This window comes from Zonotrichia albicollis, chromosome 10, assembly GCF_047830755.1.
Source record: "Zonotrichia albicollis isolate bZonAlb1 chromosome 10, bZonAlb1.hap1, whole genome shotgun sequence".
Taxonomy (NCBI): domain Eukaryota; kingdom Metazoa; phylum Chordata; class Aves; order Passeriformes; family Passerellidae; genus Zonotrichia; species Zonotrichia albicollis.
The window spans coordinates 6,286,321-6,304,718 of NC_133828.1; the positions used below are offsets into that span (position 1 = coordinate 6,286,321).

At 40.8% G+C, this 18,398-nt stretch overlaps 1 protein-coding gene across 5 annotated transcripts in view; it reads right to left on the bottom strand.

The window, feature by feature from the left end:
- THSD7B (thrombospondin type 1 domain containing 7B) overlaps positions 1–18,398 on the bottom strand; it is a 299,016-nt gene that overhangs the window by 80,936 nt on the left and 199,682 nt on the right. For all 5 annotated transcript variants that reach the window (XM_074547892.1, XM_074547895.1, XM_074547893.1 and 2 more), the window contains 2 exons: positions 15,124–15,318; positions 10,763–11,026 (listed from right to left, as the gene is read on the bottom strand). In XM_074547892.1, coding sequence (XP_074403993.1) covers positions 10,763–11,026; positions 15,124–15,318 — 459 coding nt within the window. The remainder of the gene's footprint in view (positions 1–10,762; positions 11,027–15,123; positions 15,319–18,398) is intronic.

Genomic DNA, 18,398 nt, shown 5'->3' on the forward strand with positions numbered 1-18,398 from the left:
TGGGCTGGGGGATGTCAGTGATGCCACAGGGGGCTGTGCTGGGAGAAGGAGGACATCAGTGGTTTTACAAGCAAAATCAGGGACACTTCCACCTGACTGTTGCACTTCCAGAAGATAAATTTGTTGTGGGTGCAAGGTCTGCACACAGCGTTAAACAACCATGCCAGCAGCATTCCAAGAGGCTGCCTTAAAAGTGATGTGAAAATAAACATTTCTCCAGCAGCTTTGGAAACAGATGCACCTCTAATTGAATTGGCTTTAAACTCATTTGTATCCTCTCTAACATATTTCATGGTTTCAATTAACAAACTTCTAGCAGTTCTACCCTTGTTAGTAAACCTTGAGGTGCTTCATAAAACTCAAGGTCATTACTGTGAGAGGGACAATTCTGTGCATCACCACAGCTGCCACTGGTAATAACACTGCTAATTTCCCTTGGAGTCTGTGGGACAGGAGAGATCACCCTTTAACAAACTAGGGAGCAGCAGAGTGGACAGTGACACAGGAGAAATGTTTCTAATTACACAGACCAAAGGTAGAGGGGGAAAAAAATTGATTCATTTTGCAATTAATATTCACATTCACTTGATTACTGACTGTGAAACATCACAAAATAACACCAGTAAATCCAAGCAGTGCTAAAAATGTAATAGCTAAAGACTTTATAAAGGAGACCTGGTGGACCACAGCGTTTGGTGGGCCAAATTCTGCTCAGCTGAAGATCTGGGATCTCCTGTAAGGCAAACCTTTTGCTTTACCTCAGGTTAAAACTCAGCATGGAGTACAGACTGCAGCTCAGAGACTTAACTCCGCCAGCTGATCATAGTTCTATGGCTGAGGCTTCCCTAGTGCGCCAAGAACAAGGCAGCCACTGGCCATGGGCCACATGGCACAAACAAAGCTCCAGAAGCTTGTGAGCTGCAAGAGGAGCACCTCGTCCCAAATAATCCCTGCTCAAAACCTAAATCCTGCTTCAAGGCAGAAAATTATTAACTGAAGGGAACTAAACATAGTAAGTCTGGGAGACTTAAGTTCCTAAAAACCTGAGTTGCAGCTGAAAAGGATTTAATCTTGCCACAGAACAAATGTTTAATCTTCTTTTTTTACAGTACACAAGGATTTGAGAGATTTTACACATTATTAGTTTGCTGAGAAATTTAGGAGATAATGTAATTTACATTCCATAAATGCACAGCCAAAAAACCCAGCAAAAATAACTTCCACATCAAATATTTTGCAAGGCTCAAATAATGGACCCTTAGCTAATTTATTCTCACTTACTCCACAAAAGATGCACACGCTCACGTTATCTCCTAGCAGACTGATTAGAGATTCTAAATAGACCAGAGAGGACTTGTAAAGAAGGCTGGTAAGTTTAACTCAACATTATTGTTATTGAAATTCATCCAAAGGTTGGTTTTATTGCTCAATTTCACAGACTCTATAAATCCCGAGGAGGCAGTTGGGCTGGTGCTGACTTTGCATTATGATTTCTAATTTCTTTTGATTCTGCATTACAGTTTTCTTCCTTAAAGAACTTCCAAGCATACACTTGGCATTAGATACAAGCCCTGGTAGTTGATATATTTAATCTTTTAACTCAATAAGGAAATCTCCATTAATTAGCACTTTCCTTGTAACAGATTGCAGAACAAGCTGAGAACTCTTCCAGAGAAGGAGCCTCGTCTGCTGCCTTCTGAGTGCAAATAAATAGAGCAAATATATAGGGCTGCGCACTGTACATTCATCTCACAGGGAACATGTGATGCAGGAGGGCAGAAATCCACTGCACAAGTCTGTCCTGGCTCCAAAACCAACTGTGGGAATGATGCTCCCTTCTCCCAGAGCTGGCCTCCCATGGTGAAGGGCTGGCCTGGCTGCTTGGGAGCCCTGACATCTTAACAAAGTCCTTACTCAAATAAAAAACCATCCACTGGGATCAATAGCAGTTAGGGGAGTAGCTCAGCTGTGTTCTTCTGTATACTTTGCTCATCACTCTGCCACTGGGAAAATCATCTGTTTTCTTCAAATAAAACACAGTAGCTTTTCTTTTCTCCTTAGCAGTGTTGGAATCCTCTATACATCAGGAAAAAGACTCAGCCCACTGTATTTTATTATGGATTGTTTACTATCTATTTTTTCCAGGCTACTCAATTAATAGTACGAGCATGTTTTTAAAACAAATACAAAACTGTGTTTATTTATTATTCTTATTATGATATTTACACAAGAAAACAAGACTTCTTTTAAAACCTGAACACAAATTGTCCACAGACCATCAAATTCCCTTTTCTCCTACACCTGACTTCTCTCAGAGGCCTGATGGCACAGCAGCTCTGAAAATAGATGTGCACTGCAGAGTGCTCTGAAGATCAATACAGACTTGGGGAATTTGGACCTGGCAGGAAGAATCTTCCAGAGCCAAGGGTCCATCACTGAGAGAAAGCTGCCACCAAATGTCACTACAAGTATCTACCCCCCTCAGTAAATCATAGATGTCCTGAGGGTCAATGGTTTCAGGCTCTGCTGGAGCACACTAAGAAACTCAATTTCAGACTTTGAGGCCCTCTGTGGAGAGCATCCTTCTGCCAGCTTCTAAAGCCATGACATTGGGCACTGTCACCACAATATGGCAGCTCACTCTGCTGCCAAGCTGTGACCCCAAGACACAGACAAGCCTCATTTAGACACTTGCCTTGGACAACAGCATTATGGCTTTCATTTGACAGAACGGGACACGGAGATGATCTCCCTGCATCCTGATAATTGTCATGTATTCTGCATTACAATACTGCTTTTATTTCAGACAAACTAAACCAGCAGATGACACTGCAGAAGACAGGAACATTAATTAGATCAGTGTGCAATTAATATTATCAAGAGGGCTCACAGCAGCAGGAAAAACTATTTTTTTTTTCTTTAAATGTACATTCCTAGTTCCTTAATTTACAAACTCAAGGGCCTCTGCTCACGAGCAGGTCACACAGGCACTGGAAAGACAGGGGAAGGTTGTGAGCCAGCTGTGACCTCCACAGCCCCCTCCCCAGTGTCACAGGGGGTGAATGACACAGTGACCCCCCAAATCAATACATTAAAATCAATACTCTGCCTCAATCCCTTCTCCCATCCACACTAAATGAGAAGCCCAGCTGCACACTTTAATTATAAAGGTGCTGTTTTAAGGATGCCACTAACCATTATTACCAGCACCAGGAAGATCCATGAGTGTTTACCCAAAATCCAGGTACCTGCTGCCAGGCCCCATCTGCTTGCATAAGGAGTTTCCCTCCACCTATTAGAGGTCACCTTGCTGCAGAAGCATCTGACCTCCTTGAATAAAGCTGTACTATAAAAAACATCTGACAAAAACACAATTTTGCAGAAGGGAACAGTCCTGGTTCTCCACAGCTCAGGCACAGGGAGAGCAGTGACTCATTTATATGATGGAAAACCTTGAGAGGGAAACAGGACGTTTTTGTGACACTAGCAGGCCCCAGCACAGAGTATTGATGTACTGAATTTCTGATAGACTTTTGTTTCCATTTTGCAGTGTGACTTTGAGCTCCCTGGTTGTGTAGTTCAATCTCCTGTGCTGGAGGACTTCAGTGAATTCAGCAGCAGAAGGCAATGCAATCCTGTTAAACAACACTATTGTTAGTGGTCACTCCCCCATGTTAACCAAATACAAATGAGAGCCAAGATGTCACAGTGGGAATATCTGTCTGCACTGAGGGATATTTGAAGATTTGCAAACCAGCCTCTCAGTAATTTAATTTGCACCATCCTCATTTGCAAACCTTGGAGGACAGAGAGCTATTAAAGTGTATTTCAGGCCCAGGAACAGACTAAGGTAGGATAAATTCTCTACTACTCATCAGTATCACAAGGATAATCCTCAGAACAGACTGAGCTGAAGTTTAGGTTTAATTTTAATTAAGTTGCTTCTGAAAATTTTCAGAATGTGTCAGGCATTAACCCCTTTAATGCCCACTGAACTCCACCACAGTACCTACCATGTCCAGCTGCCACAGGGCTCCCCAACAGGGGTAAAGGTATGGAATTGTCACTCTCCACTCAAAAATTATTTCTCATCCTTTTATTTGCTTAAAATTCCTGCTCATCAGAGCTGTATAAAAGGCAAAAGGGTTAAAAAATGCTGCAAAAAAACCCACACAAGACATGAGAGGAATTCTATGAACTGCCACATCACTTCCCCGTGCAGCCACACACCTCAGAGGGATCATGAAGCTCTCCATGAGCAGCAGAAGGACAGAGGTCTTAGGACTAGAATATGTAACTCATGAACAGGACTAGGCTAAATATTTCTTCATACTTCCAATATAGCATATTAAATGGAATGACATGTAGGGAGAGAAAAATGTTAATTCTAAGTCTTTGTATGGTAACATTTTATTAGAGCCTTGCCTCATAACAGGCTGTATTTGTGACAAATGTGTTATTAAGGCTGAAGAGATGGGCCACATTTCAAGGAAATTCTTTTTCCACAGCCTGCTGCAGAAATCAGGGCAGGAGATCACCCAGTGCATTAACCTGCTATCACAGCTCTCCTAAAGCTCCCACAGACTATTTCTACACTGAGTTACAATTTCTACACTAAAAACATTCCCAAGTCCCATGGAAGAGCTTTAATCAATCCGTAAAAAACCACAAAACAAAAAATCTCCTAACTGAGCCCAATAATAGAAACAAAAGTGATGGACATGAGCAAGGGTGGGCAGAGGTGGTCCAGCAAGAGGCAGCTGATGGTGAATGTCAAACATGAGAAAGTCTGTTTGAGGACAGTAAAAAGCCATTCCTTCACAAAGTCTGGCACTGCCACCTCTTCCAAGGGGTCATTTTATGGAATGCAGCAAAAAGCATAAAAGAAATTTGGGCAAGAAGATAAGCAAAAAAGATGTGTATTTAGAGCCAAGGAGTAACAACAGACATCACTCTGACTAAATGCAGCACTTACAGAAGATGCTGCTCCAAAAGCCAAGTCTCTAAATATTTTTTCTTAAGATGCATGCTTCCTTTCTCTAAGATAAAGACCTAGAAGAATGTGCATTTCTGTGTACTAATGCCTCAGGGGAAGTCTCACCTTGCCTTAAATAAGCTTCTTTGATAGCCAGTTTGACCCATTCAGAAATAACTTTTTTGATGGCTGTTTATCTTTGATTCTGTTGCCAGAAAAACACAGAGAACTCAATGTCTGAACAGTTGTCCTGTGATCCAATTTCATTTGATAAGTCTTTTAACATCCATAAAGGAAGAACCGTGGCCAAATTTTCTCATGGTGAACAGATTTTGAAAAAGAAAAAAAGAACAAAAAGCAGCAAAGGAAAAAGATAAGGAATAAATCATCATTCTCTGAGCACTGTTTTGGGAGCAATATGTAAAAATCCTGTAGTCAAACAAGAAGTGGAGGCCAGGTCCTTCCCAGGCTCTGTGTCTCTGTTACAGCTCCCCTGGCAGGCACAGCTGTAATTAAAAGTGTCACCACACACCCAAGGAGACATGTAGGAATGCCAGAGAGAGTCCAGAGCAGAACCCAGCCACGATTTCAGAGCTAAATTTAGAACCTATTTAGCTGTGAGAGAGCAGAAAACAGTCAAAGGTGGCAGTGGCTTCAGAGAGTCCTGAAGTGGGGACTCGAGGGCAGGACAGTCCTGTGATCCAGCCGTAATTCCCATGTCAGGGGATGGGATAGACAGAAAATAAGGTCAATTTGTAGCTGAAGCTTCTTCCTCAACCAGTCTTTGAAAAGTTTTCTAGTAGCAATACAGTCATTAATAAAATCCAGTCATGTAACAAAAAGGACACAGAGAGAGACTATGCTGGTTTTGGCTGGGGTAGTGTTAATTTTCGTCACAGTTTCTAGTGTGGGGCTGTGTTTTGGATTTGAGCTGTAATGTTGATAAAACAGGGATGTCTTTGTTATCTTTGGGAAGTGATTACAGAGAGCCTAGCTGGGTTCTGAAATCAACAGGTTGTACTAAAAACTGAAATTTCAATGCAAAATGCCACTCAGACTAAGAGCGAAATTAAATTTTGGAATATTTTCAAAAACACAGAGAAATGTCTGTTCAGAAAAGCTCCTATTTCTGAAGGTTTTCAAAATCAGGGATTTCTACATTTTCACTCCTTAAAATAAAACTTACTGGATGTGCAAAAATGTGTACCACAGTAATTACTAAAACTGATACACTTCCATAAATAAACAAGCACCTATTCAGTGTTGCATTTTCAAACTCTTAATTTAAATTTTTCCCCCCAAACCTTGTAGAAGCAGCAAGTTTGCTTTCAGATCAGGACAGATCTGACTCATATTCCTTTAACCTATTAGGCTCTGCTTATGGCTTTTGAGCTACGCAAATAAAAAACTGCAGAATGCTTATTAAAATCTAGGGATTTAAAACTACCTGAAAACAGCTCATTTTCTCTTAAAATGGTGGGAGTCAATCCCAGCCTTTTTATTTTAGGATGGGTTTGTCCACCAGAAGCTGGAGCTCACAGAAGGAGACACTACACTGTAAGAGTAAGGAGGTGTCTGAGAATCCCTGCTGTGCCCTTCATAAATTCAGAGATAATTAAAGCTTTTTAAGGTGAGTGCAGGTCACAGCTAAGCACTCTGTGATTTAAAACCAGGATCTATTTGTCTGTGGTGCCTTTTTCTTCCAGGTTCCTGTTGTTGTGAGCACAGCAGAATTTGAATAGGATAAGCACTGTTCATAAACTCCTGCTTTCCATAAATTGCTCGTCGGATCAAAAGCAGAACCTCCATGCAAGTGCACAGAAATCTCCAGCTTTGATTTTGGAACAGATGAGGCACCCTGTGTTCCTCCAAGATTAAAAAAACCCTGTTGGCATCGCACACAAGAGAGAAGGAAAGGGACGACGGGAAATTGTTCAAAACAAAGGAGATGGAAATTCAAAAATAGTATGAGCAACTCAGATGACAGATTGAGAAGCGGATGAACTGCAATTAAAAGGACAATTCCATGGCCAAGGAGGATGCTCCAGAGACACAGTTAGAAAATGAAGACCCCCTGGACTAGCAGTGAGCTCAACTCAATATAAGACGTCTTCTGATGCAAAGGAAAATGGAGGCAAACTACCAATTTTAATTATATTATAATTTATAATATAATATAATATAATATAATATAATATAATATAATATAATATAATATAATATAATATAATATAATTTGTATAATTTTATAAAATTATAATTATAATTTTGTAATGTATTTAGAGGTAGTTACCTCTATCCATGATTTCATAGGTGCATTTCCAAATTAAAGGAAGAAAAACAAGGGCGAACCAAACCTGGGAGAAAATCACTAGCTCAACTGGAAAATGCAGATCACTCATTTCTCAAGCTTATTGAATGGGTGATCAAGGAAAAATAAAGCAGTTTATCACAAAAGCCAGCCGTGGGGAAAAAAAAAAACAAACCTGTACTTTTTTTTCCTGCAGAAAAGATTTGATATAGAAAGAAATAAAATTCAGAAAAGCCTGTGATTAGTATTTTAAGCTTGTAATATCTAATGACCACGAGCTAACACACAATTAAATGGCAGTGAGGATGGGTAAATCAGTCAGTGGTGATCAGTGTGCCCACTACAGCTGACCCCAAGTGTTGACACCAGGCTTGCTCAGCTCTGGTGGGTCAGGGCAGAGGTCCCTCCCTCCAGCCTGGGCTTCAGGTCCTGGGACAGAACAAACTGTAGACCTCAGGCAGGTAGATAGAGCATTTCCAAAAAGGAACAGCTGGAATGCTTTCTGTCTTCACTCTTTCTGAACCTTGGGATATTCTGCTTGCAGTAACTACACCAATGGGGTGAAAATGCCCATTTCCAGTTGGGAAGGTATGCTTAAAGGATTAATATATTTGCAGATAGGCTTAGGACAGTTGGAGTCTAAACTTGTAAGAAACACAGATGAACAAACTGAATTGGGTTTTTGTTTAGGCTCCCCCCTCGCTCTCCAAGCTGCAAATGCAGAATCACTCCAAAAAGTCAGCGTCAGAGCAGGGCCCCAGAACCAAAACCCTTCTGAGCAGTTTATTTCCACACCAGACTCAAGTGAACTGTACATTCACTTGACAACTTTGATACTCTCACGTAATAGGTCACATTGACCAAGTGAAATAAACCTTACTCAAGTTTAAGTTCACAAGGTTTCAGTCAGGGAAAATGAAAATCACAGCAGCAAGGAGGCACAAGCCCAGAGTTTGCCCTCCACAAAAGCTACAAGCTATTCTGTTCTACACCATTTTTATTGTCCTACACCATGTACTCAGGACATTACCAAACCTGGGACAAATTTGCTTCTACTCTTGAGGGCCAATTTACATCCCTACATTTCTCTTTCTACATTCTGCAGTTCTTCAAAAGGACCCATCAAAAGTCTTACAAGTTCTCACTTCTGTTCTGGTTCAAGGGAAAGGAAGGAAAAGCACTGTCCTGCAGAAGGAAAAGAGCAGGAAACAAAGAGAAGTCAGAAGACCTGAAAGGAGTAAAAGAGGAAGCTGCTTATCCCCACCTCATAAAGCAAGAACAATGCCCAGACATCACAGTGATTGGCATTCCATATATAAGACAGTGGATTAATTAGCCATAATCATGGCCAGCCAGCAAATGTTAAAAGGTCACCTGATACTAATGGTGAGCAAGACAAACTGAGCTGCTTTAAAAAAACACTGTCATGAATAATTTCTGAGGGCTTAGCAATTCTTCATGCTTCTGTAAATTGCTCTTCTCCATTATGGTTGAAAAGCATTCTGCTAATTATTAATTGGATAATGATTTGTTTCTATCACTAATTCAATAAGGTGTTCAGAAGTGCATTTTGAAAGTTCCCAGCTCTAGAGACCAATATCAGACTTGTCTTTGTGTAACCTTGGAAGGCAGGTCTCAGGTGATAGAAGTGTGGAGCTTCTGCCCATTTTTAGTCAGTCTATGCCCAAAGTCACTGACCACCCCTATGCCTCTGACGTGGGCCCTGTGCCAGGGCAGTGCCACAACAATTTTTGCTTACATAAAAACCTGAAGACAACAAAGTGAAAAATATTCCCCTGGAGCTACCACTCCCTACTACCTCCCTAAGAGAAGCCAGACCATTAAAAATGCCACATAAATATCACTGACAGAAAACAGGCTTCAAGGTTATTTAGAAAAGCCCCACGCATAGACAACCTCCCCTTTTTAACAGTGATAAAAGCCCTGAGTGTTTCAAAAGAGCAAGTCATGCCACAGGCAAACCCACCTTCAAAACCCAGCAGCTCCCTTTTTGCAGGAGAAAAGGTAATGTGGGGGAAAGGTATACTACTCCTCCTTCATGGGCCACAGAGGCACAATCAGTTGGTACAAAAGCACATTGTTGAAACACAAACCATGGAAAGCTGCTTTATGAACCTGTGCAGCCAGCTGGAACAGCCATCAACAGCTGCAAGAGGAATTCACTCCAGGACTGAATGACTGCATTAAGGTGGAGGGTTTTTTTCCCTTTTATTACACGTGGCTCAGGCTGCTGATCCCCATCGTGAAGACCCTCCAGAGAGCTGATTTCTCTGCTCCCTTATACCCTCAGGAGCACTTGTGGTGCCCAATGTATGACTTAATCTCCTCCTGAGACATCCTTTCTCCCCCTCCCATCATACAGCTCATCAGCAGAATTCCAAACTGCTACATCCTGCTCCAAGCTGACCCAAGGCTTTTGGCTGGAAGTCAGAGAGCAGCAGTGGTTTGGGGGCAGCCCAGCTGGAGATTCTGCTCCTAAAATAAAGGCGTATGTCTGTGATAAGTGATAGGACAAGGAAAAATGGCTTCAAATGCACAGGTATCAGGGTTAGATTTGATACCAGGAAGAAATTCTTAACTGTGGTGAAGCTCTAACATAGGTTTCTAGAGAAGCTGTGGCTGAAGCATCCCTGGAAGTGTTCAAGGGCAGGTTGGACCGGGCTTGGAGCAACCTGGGAGAGTGGAAAGGAGCTGAAATGAGATGATATTTAAAGTCACTTCCAACTTAAACCATTCAATGAACTGCATATCATGGAAAATGGGAAAAAACACCCAAATGGAATGACACATCCTGCTCTCCCCTGATTTTAATTCTGTTCTCTTTCTGATATAGGCTACTTGATTATACAAGAAATGTAACTGTCCCAGGGACATGAAAATATACTCTGTGAATTTATGAAAATACACTCTGTGAATTTGAGCTTAACATGGGCACATAACGGTGGGAGGAGACCACTGGCTGCTGCTGGCATGAGAGACAGCAAGTGACATCACAGGCATTTAGTAATTAAATATAATTGTCTCTAGAAAATTGTAAATTCCTTCATTGAAAACAACCATGCAAACCTCCAAACTTAGTGAAAGGAAATAAAAATGTCTAAACAAGTAAAAGCAAAAGTAGGAGACATCTTCAAACAAAATGCTGACTGAAATAAATACACCTCCTCCAAAGCTTTTACTTTTATGGGATTTTTAGGGAAATGTCTCTGGTATTCTGGCACTGTTGCCAACTTCAGCCTTTGTGTGCTTCATTTCCATGGCAGAAATACCAGCAGATCCTTACACTGAGGAAAACTTCATTATTAAAGAGCAATAAGAAGATATTCGAAGAACTGTGTTCCACACCCAGGACAAACTTGTGAGAGCTATTCCAGCAAGCACACACCTCAGATAAGCTCCCCAGTGAGCCACAGAGTGCTATTCACAGGTGTTGTGTGCTGTTCTACGCTCCTTACCCGAAGTGCTACAGAGAGATGGCTCCACCAGTCTGCCGCTCCTGTCGTAGCAGGCGATGGCTCGCAGCCGCACGCCCTGGCCACACTCCCTGGCCACTCCCTGGGCTGGCATTCCCAGCTGCAGCTCGGCTGGAGCCCCTTGGATAATGCAGTCAGACCAATTCCCATGGGGCTGGGGGGTGAACGCCTCGCAGGGGCACGGCTCCGTCTCAACTTGAGGATAAAGTTCCGTGTTCTGGCATTTGTCGCGCTTTCTGCTTCGCCCTGTTCCGACCACAGGAATCGGCGCGTTAGCTCAACATCTGCTGCTCTTGATAACAACACGTCATATTATTTATACTTGCATGAATTCAACACATTAGAACCAAGACAATCTGAATGTTAATATTCAGGGATGTTTCTGAAGCATCTATTAGCTGCTGCCAGTGCTCTGGCGTGCAAGGACAACGTACTTATCTCCAGGGGCAACCAGAGAACTTGGAAATACTCTTCTGATGGGTAGATGAAGGAGTAAAATATAAAGTCTCACTCTAGAAATGGTCTGCCCAGAAACTGCTTTGTAATTTCATATAATATAATTTTCCCCTAATTATCTGATGGAAATAAATTGATTGTTTTGTCTCTATTTGTTCGCAATCAATGGTTGCCAGGACAACTTCCGGAGGACCCTAAATTAGCTACAACTTCTTTGAGATTTCTTTACAAATTAGTTAAAGATGAGCTGTGCACACAAACCATGCTTTGAAGAAAACAGAAAAAGATAATCCTCAGTAAATTATTAGTGCTGGAAAGCATTTCAATGGTTGTGTTTGCTTTCATGTTTTCCTTTGCTCTGTTCCTTCAACAGGTTTTAAAAGAAAGCTCTTTCAGAAGTTTTAGGAAGCAGCAGCAGCATCCAAATAAACCCACAGTACAGCTCTCTGCAATTGCACTCTCCATGCCCTTGTCCTGCAGGACTTCAAGGCATGAGAAGGGGTCGGTCCCCAGTACAAGAAGAAATAATGCAAAACAGACAGTTCAAGCTCTCTGCATCCCTACAACTGCTCAAGGGAACAAATGTCTGTACACAGCCTCCAAAGATAAAAATCAATGCTTTTCTTGGCACAGGTCAGCCAGTGTGCCGTGGAACAATCTTGATGCTGGCTGAGCTCAGGAATGTCTTTGCATTTGGCATCTGCACACAAGGGAGAACTCATCTTCAGCAACAAAATGTATCCGTATGCCATCCTCAAAATATTCCTTGGGAATCTTGGATGCACTAAAAACACTTTTGCAGAAGGTTTTTAAAGCTTTGATGCCAGAATAAATGTTTTCTCTTCATTGCACACAAATAAGATACTAAAACCAAAAGGTAAGTTATGTAAGTCAACAATCCCCTTTCCAGCCTGGAACCAAGAGCCATTTCAGCACAGACAAGCTGGGTCTCATCAGTGCCTGTTTCCATACAAATATGTACCTGCCAAGGAAAGGCCCCTGACTGTAGACCCTTAATGTCATCATCCTTCAAGCCCCAGCTCTTTCAAAATGGTATTTTCAGAGTTCTAGGGAATGTAGAATTTGCCAGCACAAAATGACGCCAAAAAAAAAATCAATCAGCATCTTTATAGCTTGGTAGATAAATCTATGTTTACATTTTAAGAATATATTTATGAGGAAATGCAGGTACAACTCCCCATATTTCAAGGGAAGTCTTTTAAGAGACTTTAACTAGATTGAGAGCTCTCTAATGGCATTTCCAGCCTTCTCTGCTTGAGAAGCCATGAGGAGCAACAAACTCTACGTTTGGTTGTGTGCTCTGCATTGTGTTAGTAAACATGGGAATTTGGGATTTGCCCATGTTTTGCCACCATGACACGAAGCACAACACACTGAGGTAAGGATGTCAATAATCTCATACTTATGTGACTGGTTTTTTTTAACAACTTGCCCTGCCATCTGTTTTGTTGGAATCTTCCCCCTAAATGAAGCTGCTATGAAAGCCCTATTTTAAGGGGAAAAGTGACATTAATCCCATACTCTTCCCATAGAAATATTTTTAGAATTAGTGGTAGTGTATTTTTATCATCTTTACAGACTGCTTTAAAGATCATTGCTAAAAATACCATCTCCAAAATTTTTTTAAGACATAAACCCATCAATTAAATAGAATTTCCTTTTTTATTACATTTCTGAATACTAAGAAACATTATATATTAAATATTATCAGGTAGTACATACCGTAAATAAAATTATAGGAAACAAAAATACAGAAAGTGCTTTGTATCCACAATGCAGAGAATTAACTGACTGTATTAATTAACTGAAGACTCACCTAAAAACGGTGTTTCCATTATAATGACTTTGAATTTTGATATGTTCTGTAATAAGTCCTTCACTTAAGTAATGACTAGTTTCATATGTAGAGTCAATGATGAATTACAAAGTAAAATGAATTATACTATTAAAAATTGAGTGGAGAGCAAGCAAATATTCAGCAAACAATTAGAAGATTTCCATTAAGTGACATTATCAATGAACTCTTATAATGAAGCCAAAGCATTCACTTGAGAATAGACACACGCAGTTGATGAACAAGAGGTACAATTCATGCACACTTGCAGAGAGGTGAAATGCAAATGGATGAAGGTCTCTTAACATCACAAAATACTTTTGAAAATAACATTTTCCTTAATCTTTGAGTTCCTGCAGATGAGATTTTTTTCAAGACTTGTTTCTACCTCTATTTTTCAAGGAGCATTTATGCAAATACAAGTTGGCACCTGTCTCACTGAGTTCCCCTTTTGAGAGGGGGCCAAACCAAAGCCAGTGTCTGATTTGGGTGTCCCTTGCTGCTCTCTGGAGAATTGTCACATCCCCACCTGGGACATTCACTGCATGTTCACCACTTGCTTTTCAGGACACCTTCACTGGCCACAGGCTGAGACCACGAGCTCCATCCTGGCAGGAAAAATGGAACCAGCAAGGTCGGACAGGGAGACTGGTGGTGCTTGGTCACAAATGCAGTGCAGGTGAGGAGACAAACCAACAGAACCTGAGCATTAGAAATCATTTTTGGCCCACTTACTTGAACAGATCTCCATCTGATGTAGAACAGAGTAAGAAAGGGGATAGGTAGGGCTGTACTGTTTTGTAACTTGCACAATGCTCATAAAGAAAAATCAGATTTAGAACTACCTGTAAGTAATTATTAATTATTTTTTACATATTTTTTGTAAGACCAGGCACCTATTATTTTGCTAGGGATCAAGCATTTCTCCTACTATAAACCTACAGGCACTGGTATAGAGAACACTTTAGAATATGCTCTTTGCCAGAAACTACAGAGCACTGTATAATACTGGAGAGTTTTAGTGAAAAAGAAATCTTTATCCTTTAATGAGCCACACTGACAAATGGCAGCTTGAAACCAGTATAAATGTGTACTGTAATTGTTAGTTAGTAAAACATACAGAGCATTCCAGCAGTAACAAAGGGAGTAAGAAGACAGCCATGCAGCCAAGGACAAGTGAGTCTAGGAGGAAGGAGCAGTGGTGGCCACCACGTTTTGCTGCCCTTCAGGTCCCAGCTTTTATCTCAGCAGATATTCTTACAGCAATTTTAGCACTCTGCTCCACAGTCAAAATCTTTGAAGTTACACCCCTATTAAAGGAGCAACTCAAGCCAGGTACATATTAGCTCTCAAACACAAACACAGAAACATGAAAAGATGTGACTGTTGAGAAGAACAATAACAGCAAATTTCTTGTAAACCATGTAAGCACAGTATAATTCTTTTTTACTTAACTATGCACGTGGGGGAAGACAACTCCCAGCAAAACATGCAGTTCCAAACAATTCATATTAAGGAGTTTTAAAGCTTTTCAGTTTGGTCAGCATTCAAATAACATAATAACAAACCTCAACAGAAAGTATGGAAGACTGATCCATCAAATGGTTTGAACTGGTGACTTTAATGAACACATGTAAAAGATCAAACAAAGCTGCTCTAATGGTACTGGGTTTTCTTTATTCATGGTATTAATTTGCCCTGTTGAACTGGGGCATACCGCTGAGCACAAACGTCCCAGTTTTAAACTTCCTCCAGAAAATCACACTGATTTGTACTCCTGTATATGTATTTTCTGCATGCTTCCCAGATTAATAGGTCAGATAAACTTGCACAAAGCCTGGTCACTGCTTGATTTGGTTTACATCTAAAACCTTTATACCTTTTCTGCACTGCTCTTGTACTGGAATGTGTATAAGGCTGGCAATGATCAGTGCCAGATGAAAAAGCAATGAAGGATGTTCTGGATTTTCCCACCACTCCAACACTGCAGAGGCATTATTCCCAATCAGACAAATATTGAAAAATATTATACCTGTGAGCGAGCGCCTCCTGCTCCTGGCTGTGTCACAGTCAGAGGAGCAGGCTGTGAATTTAGACCAGGGGGTGAAAGTGCAGTCATCCTTGCAGGGAATGTGGCACTCCTGGACCAGGGCTGGCATCGCTCCTGCCCACCGCACGCAGTCCCCGACGGCGGCAGCGTCGCCCTGCTCCGACAGGCACGTCACAGCTGCAAGCAAGGGCACAGAAAACACAGAAAGCCTTATGTTCTCACATATATATACTGCATTACACTCTGGGCAGTCAGTCCTGGTGTTCTGTGTGAGATTCTCTCCCCTGGATTAACAGGATAAAGCTGATTTGGTTTTAGGGTTCGTGTGTCACTCAGTGAGTGAAGCTTCACTAAACCATAAAGGCACATTCTTGTTTGACCAGTGTGTTATCTAAATGATGATATAAACTCAATATTCTCAAGGAGCAGTCATTTTAAAGGTTGTGGGATTTAACCAATGATACATTGTACAATCAAGCAAGAAAATAGGTAACACTGTGGCCATGAGCCAGAAAACATATTTGGTCGAGGCCAGGATTCACAAGCTGTGATGTGCTTGCTACTCATGGAATTGAAACTGCGATAAAAAAAAAAAAAGCCCCTAAAAAATATAAAAGAAAGCTTCTTTTTCCAAAACCATCATTTTTTCCATATTTTAGATGAAAGGAGTGACTGAGTAGATGCTACAGCTAAATGCTTCCTTTAGCAAGGTGTAAGTACCAGATCTGGCCCCTCCATTTCGAGCTCCCTAAATATTGTGATACCTCTTATACTCTCCCACTTTGTCTGCTGTCCTTTTTCAGAAGTAATAATTAATTTTTCATGGTGGATATTGGTACTGTATAGCCATGATAGAGAGCAAAAATATTTAATGTATGAATCTGAGTCACAGGAAACCTAGGATAAAACTTGCTAAATTCAGTGAATTAATAGTAAGTAATTATAATAAATAAAAATAGCCTGCACATCATGGAGTCTTTCATTTCATTAATAATAATTAATTCTCATAAAACCTCCAAGATTATAGGCTATTTATATCCTCCAGTGTAGGTTAAACAAAGCAAAGGCAGGTCATGACTTGATTAAGGTAATAAACTCAGGGACAGAGTAATGAACTGAATTTGGCCATGAGATTTCAGTCATGTTGGGCTCTCTGATTCTAGGCAAGTCCACACATTGTATCATAAAACTACTAAGGATGAAGTTATTTCATACAGATTTTATTATTTAACTTTAACAACCTGTGATATTATTTTATGACAATTGCTAAATAATTCAGGTTTTTGAGGCTGCATATATTTTCCTTGTTGCCAGCATTTAATGTGAGTAAGAGTGCATGAAAAGAAAGGTAAAAACAACTCTGTTTTCTTCCAGTTAAAGGATTTACTGGGGTGTAACTCTGCAATGAATACACATGATTTTTTGGGTTTTAACTATAGCACTGTATGGGAGAAAGGAATGGGCTAGCAATCACCTGGAAATAAAAAAACCATCTTATTAAAATGTAATTAGATTCTATGGAAAAAATCAGCATTTTGAAGAGCATGCAAAAGGCAAGCAATTGTTAAACATCTCTTTAGACTCAAGTGACAGCAAATCAGCATATTAATGACCACCTCTAAATTGCTGATCCTTGCCTTTCACTTCCAATGCTGTGACCCTTCCCAGCTCCCAGCTCCAGCTGTGAGCCTGGAGCCCTCCCCTCCTCATTACGGGACAGAGGTCACAGCTCCGCACGGGGACACGGCGTAATTGCCCCCTTCAGGAAGGTTAAACAGGTGAGAGACTCTGGTGCCCAAGGTCTGTGTAGCCTCATTACCTTCAGCAAGGACAACCCAGGCTTGGCCACACAGCTGTGACCACGTGAAGTGTGGCCAAGGGGACGCAGAGCATCTCCTCAGCATCGCGACGGCGGCTGGCAGGGATATGAACATCGTCCTCCACTGCCAGCTCCACACAGCAGGAATTGTGATTCCAGAGCAAACCACCCCACAGCCATGCTCAGTGGGAGCTGCCAGAAAAGCACAGCTCATTCCTGACACTATTAATGATGTCAGGACAAGTAATAGAAGTTCTAGGTATCGATGTTAAACCAGACACCCCACTGCTGTGATCAGTTATTGTCTAACCGCCCCAACTTCTGCACAAACGGCCACAATTTTAAGCATTCAAATAATTCACTAAGTTCACTGAGCCTATTTGGATGCTAAAACAGATCTATATATATAAGGAAATATGAAATCAGGGCAAATATTTGACAGAGATTATGGAGCTTAAAGAAATTATTGACAATGGAAACATGAGAGAGGGAAAGTTAAAGTAACAAATAATACAGTGAATTAGATATGTATATGTATAAGCATGGAGACAAGAAGGGGCTGAAAGGAATGTCTAATGTATACTCTGATAAGAGAAATAACCCCTAAAGGAGGGGAGGAGGAGGATCTCCTGTGACTCTTGCTACATGCTTAAAACCTGGCTTAAGGTGAGCTGCATGAATTGTTAAAATAAACAAAATTATAAAGCAAAAGCCCATTAGGGCATTTTAACAGATGGGGAAGGGGCAGGCAGAAAGCAGCAGAGAAAATGGACCCAACTCCAGCGGCTCCATCAGAAACCAATCCCCTCATTTTTGCTTCTTGCAAACTTCCCAGTTTACTTAGCTTTAACTTCTAAGAGAAAAATATTTTCATATACAGGCAGTTCTGGAAAGAGAATGAGAGAAATTTGTTTTCAGTGAACCTTCAGGAAAATAAAATTATTTATCCTCAGTGGTTTCAAACTACTGATTGGTTTGGCTCATATGTGGTTTATGCTGCATAAAAAATATTTCCCCTTAATCCTCAGTTCTGTCACAATGGTTTTAAATAAACTCATTCCGCAAAGCTATTTCTGTTATGTCAACATTTCTTTTGTTTTTTCAAGTGGAATACCCCCAGAGAGCAAATGCAGTCCATTTGCAGCCCTATGCACTGAAAAAAAAAAAAAAATCACAGTAACAAATCCCTCCTAGGCATAATGTGTGATTTCTACCATCTCTAAAGCATTTAAAATGGACACAAACATATGACAAAAACTGCTAATAATCGGACACTACCAGATAAAGGCCTTCAAATTATAATATTCATTCCCACCAAGAGAGGAAATGCAGGATTTCCTCTTGAACTCCTACTATTCTTTTTTATTACCACCATCAACCCCACCAAACTGGAATTAAACACTTGGGGCCAAACTATGGCATGGCATTTTAATGCAAT